Raw genomic sequence first — 14234 nt, forward strand, 5'->3', positions numbered from 1 at the left:
GACAGCAAGTGATATAAAATATTTTGGGCTACTTTAAATGCTTCCAGGGTTCTTGTTCTCAGAAAAAAAAGTCCAAACAAGCTTTGTGTTAAAACTATTTTAATTTTCATTTTGTCAAATTATAAAATTCTGCTCTGTGAAATGAAAAGGCAATTTTTCCTTCAGATCTGCTACCTAACAGGCAATGTAACAATATTTTTCATTTTTTCTTCTTTTCTTTTTTTTAACACATTTTATGTGTTAAATGTTTAACACATTTTATTTACACTGTGTAAATGAAAGACATAAAAGCTGACATCACAGAATCACGTGAGTCAACATCTTGAGCAACAAAATATGAAATTTCTTCCACTGAGAAGGAGAAAATCATGTGCAACAGATATAAATTTCCTGAGTAGTATGCCACTCTGAATTTTTAAATGCAGCCTCTCAGGTAATGTAATACAAATAAATAAACAAATAGATCCTGGCTTTACAAATCATACAGGAAATATTGTTTAACAACTTACTACTCATATTCATCTTCTCTTGTCATAATCTCATTGTGTTTACATTGATTTGATGTACAAGGCGGCAGTAGTATTTCACATCTCCCAGTATTCAAGAGTATAAAGTATTGATAAAATACACATTAAAACCAAATGATCTCTGAAATATAGAAAGAAATACAGATAATGCTGTTGTCTAATGGCTGAGTCTAAAGACCAAGAGAAGTTTGTGGGCTGGTCAGACACATGGGTTTACTGAAAACCCAGTTAGAGGGACGATTACAAACTGCAACGCAGTGAAGTCATCCAAGTGTCAAGGGTGCAGGGTGGCTGCTTTTAGGAATGCAATCTCCTCCCTTCGGGATGGGGTGAGGGGAAAAAAAAACTTGTGTGCCCACCGCGCTAAGGCTGTGCAGCAGGTGGGGGGTGCACGGCTCATCAGTGTCTCGAGGGCAGGTGACACCCACAGGGGTTTGACCGGCTCCTCTAATTCTGCTGCTTACCGCTCCCCGGCAGGACGCGTGCCCATGGCCCCTGGCTCGTGCAGCCCCTCCTTGCACGTCTTGTGTGCCCACCACTAAGGCTGGGTGCAGCAGGTGGGGGGTGCACGGCTCATCAGTGTCTCGAGGGCAGGTGACACCCACAGGCGTTTGACCGGCTCCTCTAATTCTGCTGCTTAACACTATGCAATGAGTTGGGTGGCTGGTCCTGAGCTGGATTTACACCAGTCTGTGGCTGATGACATGCACTGCTCGGCCATGCGCCTCCTGCCCCTTCCATGGCTGGCCAGCAGAATTCAGGACAGCACAATGGGTTTTATTTCTTTGTAAGATGAACTCTGCATGAAGATGCATAGACCTTATCCGCTCACCACTTACCCACCCAGACACAAGCGGTACAAAACTATTGACTGAACAGACTGTTATAAATGAGAATTAGAAACTCTCTCTCCTCTGTTGGTTAGAGACAGCTTCCCAGGGGAGCAGTAGGGACAAAAAAATCCCAATTATTCGAGGTGGAATTCAACCTCGTTATAAGAAGGACTATGCTTTGTGGTTCCCTGTGACAGAAAGGGTCTGGGCTGAATTACTTGAATCCCTCCAAACTTGCACTCCTAAATCACAGGCAGTTTAGGTCTGCTGCCTGGAGATCATTCTGAGGATGCCCTTTCAAATATGCTTGTTGTTCACACTGTAAATGAGAGACTTGAGAACAGGAGGCACAGAGCGGTAAATACTGGACATCAGAAGAAGAGGAAGGTCCTCCCCAAACCAGTGTATGGTAGAGACAGCAGAGACATGGGAGACGCAGGTCCACAGGGCTTTGAGATGCTGCCCTTGAGACATGGCAGTGATGATGGTTGTCCAAATCATAACGTAGGAGATGACAATGAGCAATGAGTCCATTCCAAAGACTAGGATAACAGCACACAGACCATACAAAATACGGAGGGAAATGTCTGCGCGTACCAGCTTCATTATATCTGGGTGTAGACAGTAGGGATGAGAGAGGGCTTTGGCACAGCAAAGGCAGGCACCTAAGAAGAAAAGCCAAGGGCGATAGCACACCAAAGCCCCTCACTGCGGCAGCCAGCCCTGTGCCCAGGATCCTGGTGCCAATGAGGGTGGACATGTAGTGCAGTGGGTTACAGATGGCAATGAAACAATGGAGGACATGGCCAGCAGCAGCCCCAAGTTAAGGAGATGGAGTGGATGAAAAGTATTTGGGTCAAACAGGCGCTGAAGGCGACTTCTCGGGTCAAAGCAGAAGGTGCTGAGCACTGTGGGCAGGGTAGAGAATGAGATCCTGAGGTTGTTGAGGGACAACATGCAAAGGAAGAAGTACATAGGTTGATGGAGATGTCAGTCTTCTCATACGATGCAGAGAACGGTGCAGTTCCCCACAATGGAGATGGTGTAGATGGTGCAGATGAGGAGACCAAGCCAGATGTGGACAGCCTCCAGGCCAGTGGTGACTGAGGAAGGCAGCGGGCTGGATGATGATGATGTTGAAGGCTGTCAGCACAAGCAGCGGCTGAGCTGGTTGCACCAGATCTCCCCACAACAAGAAGCTATGGATGTGAATCTTGGTGTGATGGGGTTAAAAGGAAAAGCATCACGAGCTGAAGACCTGCAGTCAGGGTGTGTCCCTGCAGCATGAGGGAGATGTTCCCAGGAAGATCTTCTCCGGGGGGCTGGAGGGGCAAGTCCCAAGTACTCTGGGGGGCTGGTTGGCAGATGAAGTGTCTTCCAGCCCTTTCACTGCACATGACTTTTACAATCACCTGGTACCTCTGTGTTTACAGCAGACCTGTCCCAGGGAATATGAGCGCATCGGAGGTGTTGGGGGTTGCTGAGCCAAACCAGTCCCAACGTTTAAGCTGCCTCTGAGATCTCTGTCACATACCGTGTTTGTCTCCTGAAACGCTGTTAAAGAAACACAACAGTCATTAACATGGGCTTGCTTTCTCTTGGAGCCAGTGTGTGCTCTAGTTTTACACAGAAATGAAGGAAAATGCCTCTGCTCTCAGAGGCATGCAGGCTGAAAGCCTGGCTCACCCAGGAACACAGTGTGTCAGTCCTTTGGACCTGCAAGGGGTACAGCTGCATGTCCTCGTGGGCAGAGTGCGCCCCAACTTTTCCAGCATGCAGCAAGGGATGGTGAGGACATCATGTGCATGTGTGTGTCTGTGTGCGCGTGTCTGTGTGCATGCTGTGAATGCCAGATGAGCTGGCTGAGATGTACTCCCTGCCAGAGTGATACCTGAATTAGCTCGTTTGGGTACCATTAGCAGCTGCAGCAGCAGCAGACCCGTCTCCCCAAGCAGTGCACATACACCCTCTAAATAACCAAGCCAGGACCAGTCACATCTTATTCCCCAGTTAGGACATTATTATGATAATATAATAAGTGATTATTAAGACTTATGTCTTGTGCCTTACCATCTTCCTACTGCACCCTTTTAAAAGAGGACCCGGGGCCTTTGCTCCCACCCTCCTGCTGCATCACATGTCCCTGCCCTCCTCCTGCAGAGCGAGCCCAGCTCCATCTGTGTTTAGCCTGGCTCCTTCCCTGCACCCTGCAGTCTCCAGACCCAGGGTTGCACCCTGGAGCAGCTCCTGTCCCTCAGGGCAGCAGGGACTCCAACCTTCCCTGCTCCCACCAGGCACACTGCCATCACATGGGAAGAATCCACTTACCACCCATCACTCACCTTCCTCTGGTTCAGCAGTCATCTAGCCTGAAAGAAAAATAGAAGAAAGCTAATGAGCTATCTTGAACTTTCCTCATCCTGGAAGAGTCTGGTGACCATGAAAAAAGCCCAGCAGTGTAGGTCTCAAGAGCAGGAAGGGGAAAAGTCACTGGAGCATAACCTGACTTTTAATGCCTGGGACAAGGAAGCGTTGTCCTGGGCAGACTGTGCCTCATCTACAAACTGACCTCTGGTTTTTCAGTCTGAAAGGACTAGAGAGGTTTGCTGGCTTTGCAAGGCTGCACTGTGCTTTCTCAGGATGGTTCACCTGGCAGACATTAAAAAGCTGAGAAGAGGGAAGGACAGGTAGATTTAAACAAACCCTCCCAGAGAAGTGAAGGCAAGGCACCCATCTGCAGTCTGACCTAGGAAAAAGTTTCCTGATGAAAGGTAAACCTTTTTTTGTGTGTCCTGATTATAAGCTTTAAAAACAAAGCAAAACCATCTCACAGCTGAAGTGCTCCTTACTCCTGTTGAAAGCCAGAATTAGAAGTGCCAATAAATCAAGCTCCTTGTCTCACCTACCAAGGGTGATTTGGCTGTTGCAGTCATTATGCAAGAAATAAAGCTGAGTAAATAGCTGACCTGGCCTCTCAGACACCATCTCCCAGGTTGGTGACTCTCACGTTCATAACATCCTTGAAACAACACCTTGGGGACTGGAGTCTCATGGGAACTTTGGGAGAGTCTGGTGTTTCCATGTGTAAAATCCCTACTGTGAATCTACTCCCAGAGCAAGTGTTAACTCTTTCTGGGTCCTTTCCCTTGGGTACCTATCATTTTGTAAGCCTGGACTCCAGGCTTACCCTATAGACATCGCAGTCTCCAGACACTGCAGTAACTGGAGGTTGTCTGTATCTGTTATCTTCGTGTATTCTGACTTTATTTCCAGTGATATTATGCATGGGGAAACTGAAGATACGTGAGCATACAACAGTTATGTGTTTGAACTTAGCAGCCCCTGTGTCAGGCAAAGCACAGAAGGTACAGATTTAATTTCTTGAAGCCCCAGATTTTGTTATTATTGCTGGGTTTTAATGTTCTCTGTGGTCACATAATGGCCTAAATGTTCAAAAGTGACTAGAAACGTTTGCTACCTCATTGTTTCGGTACTCAGCTTGAAAATTCTTCATATATGCTGGTTTTCAAAAAAGCACTTGGGTCTGTCTTCAGCATTGGATCACAGAGCAATGTTTCAGTTTGAGTACCGTAACATTAATCCACCCTAAATCACCAGGAACTTCTGCACTTTGAAGATATAGCTCATCTGTTCTTCAGCCGAGGTACTTATAAAAGAAGATGCTATCTACACTGAGGCAGGTCTCTGCTGTCATTCTCATACGCTGCTCCATCCCTCAGAGGTGCAGCTTGGCAGGCTGGAAGATGGTGATGCTAAGGGCTGTCACGATAACCAGTGGTTGCATAAGCTGCTCTGTGAAAACAAAACACATACGCAGGTCAACCTGTCATTAAAAAAGAGGGAATGTGTGTAAAATCACAGAATTGCAGTCAGAAAAGCACACAGCAGAAAGGGCAAGTGCTCCTGGGGAACAGATTCAAATGGGATGGATCAGTCTCCAGCCGCTTCTTCAGGCTGTGAGCTCAGGTCTCTGGACTTGTTCCCAAAGGAGATCCCCAGATGGGTAGGGTGGGTGCAGCTCACAAACCTTTAACTATTCTGCTTTTTTTTTTCCTGGAGGTTTGAGCTACCACCTTCAGCTCAAGGATGTCTTAGTCTAACCGAGAAAGCTTAAATCGTGACCACTCAAGAGGACTGCACCTTGCCTGTACAATGAAAGCAGACAGATGTCTTCTATTAATTTCAATGTCAGCTTAGCTGAAATGGAAGTAAGAACTAAAGAACGGCTTGCAGTATTCTTTGATAGGTTTCCCCTTTGTGCATGAAGCTTGCCAATTAGCAGTGTTGCAGCTTTCACATTTTAGACAGAGATTTTCAAAGGTGTTTAATGGACTTTAGGTACCAAGCCTTTCATTCCACTGGCTGCTAGGCAATAGATCTTATTAAACCTCCCCAGTCCAGGTACAAGTAGAGAGCAAATACACATTGAAATAGAGCCTGTTGCGTTCCTTTTAGGCGACATCATGACGACAATAAATAATGGTCTTATGCTAATGAATCATTTCTTCCAGAATTAATATTTGCTCATTTTTGATTCTGTATCAAGTGTGAGTCATCATGACTAAGGCATATATGCATGTCTGTGTGCCTAAGAGACACCTGAAATAACGTGCTCCTTACAGAGGAGCTGCTGGAGTCAGGGCCAGTCCCAGTGTCTCCCCACCCTGGGGCACACCAAGACTCGCAGGATTTGATGTTGCTGCAGTTCAGAGTGACTTCATTACCTGGACACGTGAACTGCGGAAAGAGATGTGGGCTCGGGAGGTGGGTTGTTTAAAGTGCTTAGGCACTCATCTAACTCTGGTGGGGCATTCATGAGCCACTAAGTCAGGGCTGGGCACCTAGCGCTTTGCAGGGTTGAGCCCTGTCAAAACAGTGAGAAAATGCACTTGGAAATTCTCAACTGAGGTTCATAAAGACCCCAGAAATTCCTGCATGTGGGACAGAACAGCCCCTGCATTGGTACTGACTGACACTGCCTGGTTGGAGAGCAGCTCTTCAGAAAGGGCCTGGTGGACAGCAGGTTGGTCATGAGTCCTCGGTGTGCCCCTGCAGCAATGAAGGCCAACTGCAGACTGGACTGCATTTGTGAGAGTGCAACCACCAGGTCAAGGGAAGAGATTTTTTCCCTTTAATCAGCAAGTGTGTGACTGCATCTGGAGTACTTTGTCCAGTTGTGGATCCTTCCATACGTGCAAAAGTAATGATAAACTGGAACAAGTCCAGGTGAGACCACTAAGACGGTCAGGTGGTTGGAGCTCACAACATACAAGGAGAGGCTGAAGCAACTGGGTTTTTTTAATCAGAAGAAAAGAATGCGAAAGAGGTTTCTAATTAAGCTCCTTCAATACCTGAAAGAGATTACAGATAAAATGGAGTCAGACTCATCAGAGATGAAAAGACAAGAGAATGGGTACAAAAGTTACAATAGGGGAAAATTCAGTTGGACAATTAAGGAAAAATTCTTCCTCATGGGGGTGGGACCTCAGTCCCTGGAAATCTTAAAAACTCCATGGAACAAGGGCCAGAGAAACCTGATCTAAGTAGACATTAAGGCTCTCAGCCAGTTAACTGAACTGTATAAATTCATTTTGTGCTGGCACATTTAACCTACTGGGGGAGAATAAATAAAGGAAGACAGTTCTCCAACAAAAAGTGTATGGAGTCAACCCCTCATCCAGACCCTCACAGATGTGCCTCCGCATAATGCCACAGACATCAGGGAGTCTGTTCGCTTCAGGGGACCCATGGTAACACCATCCCAATTCCCAGCTGTATTAATGAGCACGCACAGCTTTCCAAAAGAAACTCTTTGATTAGGTTACAAGTCTAAGATAAATTTGTGCTGTTACATACTTCAGGTACAGGATGCTGGATGCACCCAGTGCTCGTTCTTCAGACTGGAAGCATGTTTACTCTTAAGGACATTATAGGTTTCAACTATAAAAACTTGTTTCCCATTTTAACTTTCTATCCTTGACAATCGAGATTGGTAACTGCTTCAGTGCAATCTTTCTCATATATCTGCCACTGTTGGGAGTCCTCAGAGGCACTTAATTTCTCAAGTGACTGATTTTCTTGCTTAAAGTATACAAAGGTATTAGATATGTCATTAAAATAATTTAAAAGCAGGAACACATGTGCCTTATAGACGTTACTAGGTAGGGCATTCTTTGGAGAATCAGCCACCCAAAGTCTGCTGCACAATATTTCTTCCTGCTAAAGTGCATATCAGACACATGGAGGCAGGAGCGATGGATGGTGTGCTTTCTACATAGGAAGAGTGAGTGCACGTCTGCATGGCCTTATAACATGGCCATCATAGCTTCATGTTTTGAGAGTATTTACGGTGTACCGTTAAAGCAAGCCATTTAGCAACCACTCTGTTCGGAAGCATTGGGCAGGTGCTGACAAGGTGATGCCAGGATGCCTGGTCCATTCACCCAGGTATTCTCCATCAACCAGGGAAAGCAGACTGCCTCCCCCAGTCCTCCTGAGCACAGGAACAGCTTTGATTCTCATGGCATGGTTTTTGGGTTTTGGTTCTGCTCCAGATAGAGAGGTCAAGTGCAGGGTGGCCCAGCTGTTACCCTGGACAGCCCCAAACACATTACTTGCATGCCTCATTATCTCTTTTACCATTTCTTGACCCTCCTTTTCATGGCCTTTGACCTTTCCTTTCTCCACTCCAATCTTCTCCCAGGTAAACAAGTTGCCTCTCATTACTTTTTTCTCCATTGGCTCCAGTTCTGCTACATGACTGTCCGAATCTGATATTTCTGATAACATTACCTAAGTCATCCTGACCTTATGTGGTATTACTGATGAGGTTACCTAGGTACCTAGTAAGACTATACTCCCTAAGGTAGACTTAAGCATGCATGAAAAACAAGTGGGCAAATATTCATCCAAGACTTGCAATCACCCACATGTAGGTAGGATACAAAGGAGTTTAAAACTTGTGCTTTATTTGGTTCCTGATGGCTTCATAACCGGTGACTGAATGGCTTCTTACTTAGTGAATGCAAACAATGTGACTAATCACATAGGTTTAATCACATGTTGAATTATTTCCTAGACTGGGGTTTAATTCTTCATTACAGTACTCAGAAATACTTGAGCAAGATATGTTACAACCTCAGTGGCCAAGAGAAAAAAAACCTTGCATATTTAAGTTTTTCTGGAGCATGACCTCCTTCAGTGGGCAGTGGAAATACAACACACCTCACAGAGTAGAGAAAATTCTGCGATAAATCACAGAATAAAGGAGCACGGACAATGATTTAAATTAATTTGAATATTAATTGCTTCTATCTTCACCCAGAAGTACACATTCAATTAGTAACAATGGTGTACACAGCATAATGAGTTCATCCCACCAGTTTATGGCGAACACTTAGAAAAGGTACTTTATGTGCTGTGGTGCCATGGGGAGAAGCTCTTCCTTGGCATGAGGACCTCGAGGATGCCCCTGCAGATCTGTTTGTTTTTTGTGCTGTAGATGATGAGGTTCAGCACAGGGGAAACCAGCAGGTAGATGTTGGCCAGGAGGACATGAATGAGAGGGGAAGCATGTCATAATATATGGCAAAACAATGATCAAAGGGTCTAGTACCACTATGAGGATGACCACAGCTAACCCGTACATGCTATTGAATGTGGTGTCTGCGCATACCAGCTTGATCGGGTCCTGATGCAGGCAGTAGGCGTGGGAGAGCACATGGGACTGGCAGAAGGGCAACCTTCTCAGCAAGAAGAGTGATGGCAGCACTCCTAAGAGGCATCTGCACAGGGCAGCCAGCCCAATCTTGCCTATCCTCGCACTGGTGAGGATGGAGGAGTATCTCAGCAGGTAGCAGATGGCCACATAGCGATGAAAGGCCATGGCCAGAAGTACTGAGGACTCCATGAAAGAGAAGGAATGAACAAAATAAAGCTGAGCAAAACAGGCATCAAAACTGATTTCCCTGTAGTTGACCCAGAAAACACTCATCGCAGTTGGCGTTGTAGACATAGACAAACCCAAACTGGTGATGGCCAGCATGGATAGGAATTGGCACATGGGCTCATGGGGGCTCGGATCGGTCCCAATGACAAAGAGGATTGTGCAGTTCCCCGCAAGGGACGCAATGTAAATGCAAGTGAAAGGGATGGAGAGCCAGTTGTGGGAAACCTCCAGCCCCGGGATGCCTGCCAGGATGAACATGCAACAGGAGGAGCTGGAGCTGTTGACAACCACATGATGGACCAGGGAGCATCTACACTGAAATAAAAAAACCTCAAAAAATAAGTGTACTGCCCACAAACCAGAAAACAGACATACGCATACTTATATATGCAGATGATACAAATTTCATAAATTACCCAGGCTCATAGCAGTGGTTAATGAATGTGCTGCTGATTATTTTTCCCTTTTCATTGATGACTATGGGATAAAATATTAATGAATGAGAGAAAAATGTAGACAAAAGCATCAAGGAGTTTTGAAATTTATCAACTACCTCAATATGTTAGAAGTTCCCAACAGCAATGTTTGTTTTTAAATACTGCTGGTTTAAAGTCATGAATTGTGATTAGGTCACGCATGTCCATCCAGCAGTGAGTTAGATTTTTGCACCCCCTGTGATCCAGATTTTTGTCTTGGGAAGGTGGGTTACAGTACTGGCGTCTTTTAATTTTTTTGATGGTAAATATAACTTGTTATCCAACAAAACCTGTAATTGTTCATCCAATAGATAAGAATTAAATAACATCTTGAAAAAAATTGAATTATAAATTTAATGCAAATTTCACCTGAGGTATCAGCAGAAGGAAAGAGCTTTCAGAGAAAGAGAGCTGCAGGAATAAATCTTGTGGCAATGCAGAGTCCCCCACGTATGACATGCGGAATAGCCTGAACAAAGCAGCTGGTGCTTGTGTGTGAGGCAGGGAACTGGAGACGTGATGCTTGCTGCTTAATCTCTCACGAATGGAAACCCTTGAATCCCTGCACAACAACAGAGTCACTGCTACAAATGAGAGATCTTTCCAGGGAAATGGAGGTCCAGAAACTTCAGGAAGGGCGCTGATAATGAACATTATATAAGATCAAACCTTGCAGAGTTATATAGAGTAGAGTAGACTATTTCAGTTGGAAGGGACCTACAACGATCATCTAGTCCGTATCAAAGGAGAGAGTTTTTCCTTTTTCTCTGAGGAAACAAGTCTCTCACTGAAGGACTTATTTAGTTTAGACTACGTGACTGGCAAAAGAAAAGCTGAATTGATCTAAAAATTGTCCACCAGTTGGTGCATGGTTGACAGTGATGACTTTTCAATATAACCCACAAGCACAACGTGACCCAGTGACTGGAAACTGAAGTTACACAGAAATTGGATGAAATGAGACACTGCTAGTTTGCAAATCTGAAAATAAGAAAGGACAGATGACAAATTCTTCATCTTTTGGAACTGTAAAGCTAAGAGCAGAAATTCTTCTGAATTTGCCTGAAGCCCATACGATGGGCTTGATGAGTAAATTGGTTATGAAATTCGTCTGGAAGTGTGATGCAGGATGTCAGAACAAATCATCACAGTGATCCTTTCTAGATCTAATATTTTCTAACGCTCCCATAACTAGGGAAAAAACCCCACATGTATTAACATATTAATTAGAACAGAGAGAAGGGATTAAACACTATTTCCTTACTTCGCCCTTGAGTACCATATAGCGAAACCTCTAAGCATCAAGATCAGGCTCTGCAAGTGCTGCCTGAGGTATGAAACCTCATGGCAACGTTCCTGCCCTTTGCATTTTGGAAACTTACCAAATTCTCCTGCGGCTGAGGCTCAGTTTTGACTGTGGTGAGAAAGCCCAAGCCAGACTCGCCAAGTCCACAAACAGCTGCTTATGAGGTCTCTGAAGCCCCCCAGGGACCTTGAATAAAGGGACCCAGGGGAACAGACAAACAATAGGGAATCGGAGTCAAATCTGCCTTCATTTCACAAGCATTGGGGATCAAGTCCCCCCTGTGCAAGGAGCTGTACAGACACACGCTAGAGAAACCTTCTCTGCGTTGCACTCAGGCAACACAAGGTAGCATTGGGTCTAAATAAGAAATAAGTCTCTTGAGCCCTGGCTTTGCCTGTGCATGCATGGAAGGATTGCTGCAGTCTGCTGGGTGATGCCAAGCAGCAGGCTCACAACCTGCTGGGGGCCGGGAGCTGAAGCCTGGGGCGGGCAGAGCTATGACTAGTCCCACCTGCTCTTGGCTTTGCATGGCATTTCAAGTTCATTCTTGTGTTGTGGCCAGATGAGACCGGTGTATTTATCTGCTCTGATCACCTGCAAGCCAGCTGCAAGCCAGCTGCGTGAGTGGTATTGTTCCACACAATTGTGTTATCTGCTGTTTGCTGCCAAGCAGAGGTGTGCTGTGGTGTGGGTAGCAGTAACGCAGGCACCCTTAATCTGTTTCCCCCATTTTGTATCTTACCCACTCTGCAGCATGCGTCCATTGCTCATTTGAAAGAAGCCCATGCCCACACTGGTTTTATGTGGTGGTAGCTGGACCCTCCAAGGGCAGCAGTCGCCCCATGTTCGTTCGTGCAGTGACCCAGCACTTGGTCCCAACTCTGCTGGAGGAAATATTCTGGGCAAAGAGTCTGCAAAATGCACTGTGAAATGTCATCCAGACCCTGGCTGGTCCTCTCACAGGCTGTCACAAGCTTGCACATGGATCCTGCTTTTTTTGGCTCTTATTACAAAGGTTCTTCCTCTAATGTGTTCACAAGGGGAGAAAGTGTCACATTTGTAATGGGATGGATAGCAAATGTAACGTTGTCTTCTGTGGCCCCACAGTCCCCACCACCTTGCTTGCCCTTTCTTCCTCCTGTGTCAAGGTCTCTTTGCTGAAGCTCTGGTTATGGGAACAGATTTTCTTATAATAGCTCGAATGACCAAAATGGGGTAACCCTTTCTTCAGTGAGGTCTGCACAGCGTGCTGCGTGCTGACCGGAGACCCATTCCACCCTGCACAACTCGAGGTTCCCAGCATCTGAAAGGATGTAAGATTATCTATGCTGTTCTCTCTTTATAGTGTTAGCTCTAATAAATAGCATTTTAAATGATGCTTTACAGGGTCTGAGTGCCTTTCTGGCACTGGGATCACCAGAGATGAGCAGCTCCTGGTGCAAAACTCCTCCCTGCAAGGTGAGAGGATGCAGCAGCAAGGAGGCTGTTTCACCATGGTTGTCCAGGGTGAGATGGCAGCAAAGGACTCCCACCTTTCAAACTCCATGGACTCTCCTAGCCCGATGTCCTGTCTCCTTGCCACACACTTGGTGATGCTCCATGGGGCTGGACCCTGCTCCAGGCTCCAGGCAGCTTCTCTCTCACTGTCCTCAGTTTGGGATGGGAGGTGGTGTGGTTGCAGACTGGTCTGCTCCTCCTCGGGCAAGTGCTCCTCTGTGCTTGTTGGGGAAAGCTCGAAGGTCTGGTCAGCCAATGCTGTGACCTGGGCAGTGTTCAGGAAAGGAATAAGCACACGGCAAGCACAGGGGGATCATTTCTCTGCTAACCTCTATTGATCTGAGGCTCCGGCACTTCCTGAACCAAGAGCAGTGTTTTGTGTTGAATATTCCTTAATGGATTTTTTTTTTCCTGTGGATTTGTCTTACTGCTCGGTTGAGCCCCTGCAGACTTCTGGCGTTTGCAGTTCACTCTAACAAAATGTTCCAAAGCTTAATCCTGTTGAGTGAAAAACACCTCCTGTAATTGGTTTTAAATTTGCCACCTGCTATTTTATTTAATGTGTCTTAGTTCTTGTATTAAAAGAGACAGCGAGCAATGACAGCTGAATGTCCTCTTCAAGTCACTCAAGATTTTACAGAGCCCTTCCCCACCCCTTCAGTCATCCCTCTTCCAGACTGGAGAGTCCTGGTTCACCCAGCTCTTCCTTGCATGGAAATTATTTTAGGCCTTTGGTTGTTTTTGTTGCCTCTTCCCAAAATCCTTCTAGTCCCCGCGAGGGTATGTGGAAGGTGAGGGCATCTGCTTCATTGAGGTTGTCAGATCAAGAACTTTGCAGCTCGAAGGGAAGAGTAAGTAACAGGGAAAGACAGAAAACACACAGAGAAACAAACCTGATAGATAATGGAGACAATAGCAAAACTCTTCAGCCAGTAGTTGATGGGCCATTAAGAAACTCCAAGCTCAGCTTTGGAGAGGGTCAGCCTGGCCTTTGTGACTGATAAGAAGTGGGAAATGATGGATGAGAGGATTCGGGATATCTGAGGGTCCTGTGGGACTGTGCAAAACTGATAAAGGAACCCTCAGGGGAAGGGTCAAAGGTGGGAAAGGGGTGCTGGGGAGGACAGGGGTGGGGGGAAATCAAAGGGATGGGGTACAAAAGGGGCTGACTGCAGCCGCACAGAGGTCAAACACTGGAGCAGACTGCAGGATCCGGCCCGCCCCGTGTTTCGGCACTGCAGACCAGAGGTGGTGTGCGGCAGCAGTCTGACGGCAGTGGTCACAGCTCGGTGGCACCTGAGACCTGTTCAGCAGGCAGCCGGCACCCACAGGCGTCAGTGACTCCCTGCTGTGGAGCACGTTGATATGCTGTTTCACGTACACTACACCGCGGCAGCAGTCTGACGGCAGTGGTCACAGCTCAGTGGCACCTGAGACCTGTTCAGCAGGCAGCTGGCACCCACAGGCGTCAGTGACTCCCTGCTGTGAGCAATAACGTATTGAAGGCTACATAGGACCATGGAAAATGAGGTATGGGTCAGAGCAAGTCCTGCAAGCTCACTGTTTTCTGTCTGAGCACGTTGAGAGGATATGCTGTTTCACGTACACCGTCTCCTCCATGCTGCT

At 46.3% G+C, this 14234-nt stretch overlaps 1 protein-coding gene and 1 pseudogene across 1 annotated transcript; both read right to left on the reverse strand.

Annotated features, from left to right (window-relative positions):
- Positions 1-3724, reverse strand: part of LOC103901163 — a 6216-nt pseudogene extending 2492 nt beyond the window's left edge.
- A 5067-nt stretch (positions 3725-8791) lies between these two features.
- Positions 8792-9587, reverse strand: LOC103901164 (olfactory receptor 51Q1). Its single transcript, XM_019472772.1, is given in 2 exon segments — positions 8792-8954; positions 8956-9587. Coding segments are annotated over 2 exon segments (795 nt in total).
- Between the last annotated feature and the right edge of the window lie 4647 nt (positions 9588-14234).

Source organism: Aptenodytes forsteri, unplaced genomic scaffold (genome assembly GCF_000699145.1).
Source record: "Aptenodytes forsteri isolate BGI_AS27 unplaced genomic scaffold, ASM69914v1 Scaffold485, whole genome shotgun sequence".
Lineage (NCBI taxonomy): Eukaryota > Metazoa > Chordata > Aves > Sphenisciformes > Spheniscidae > Aptenodytes > Aptenodytes forsteri.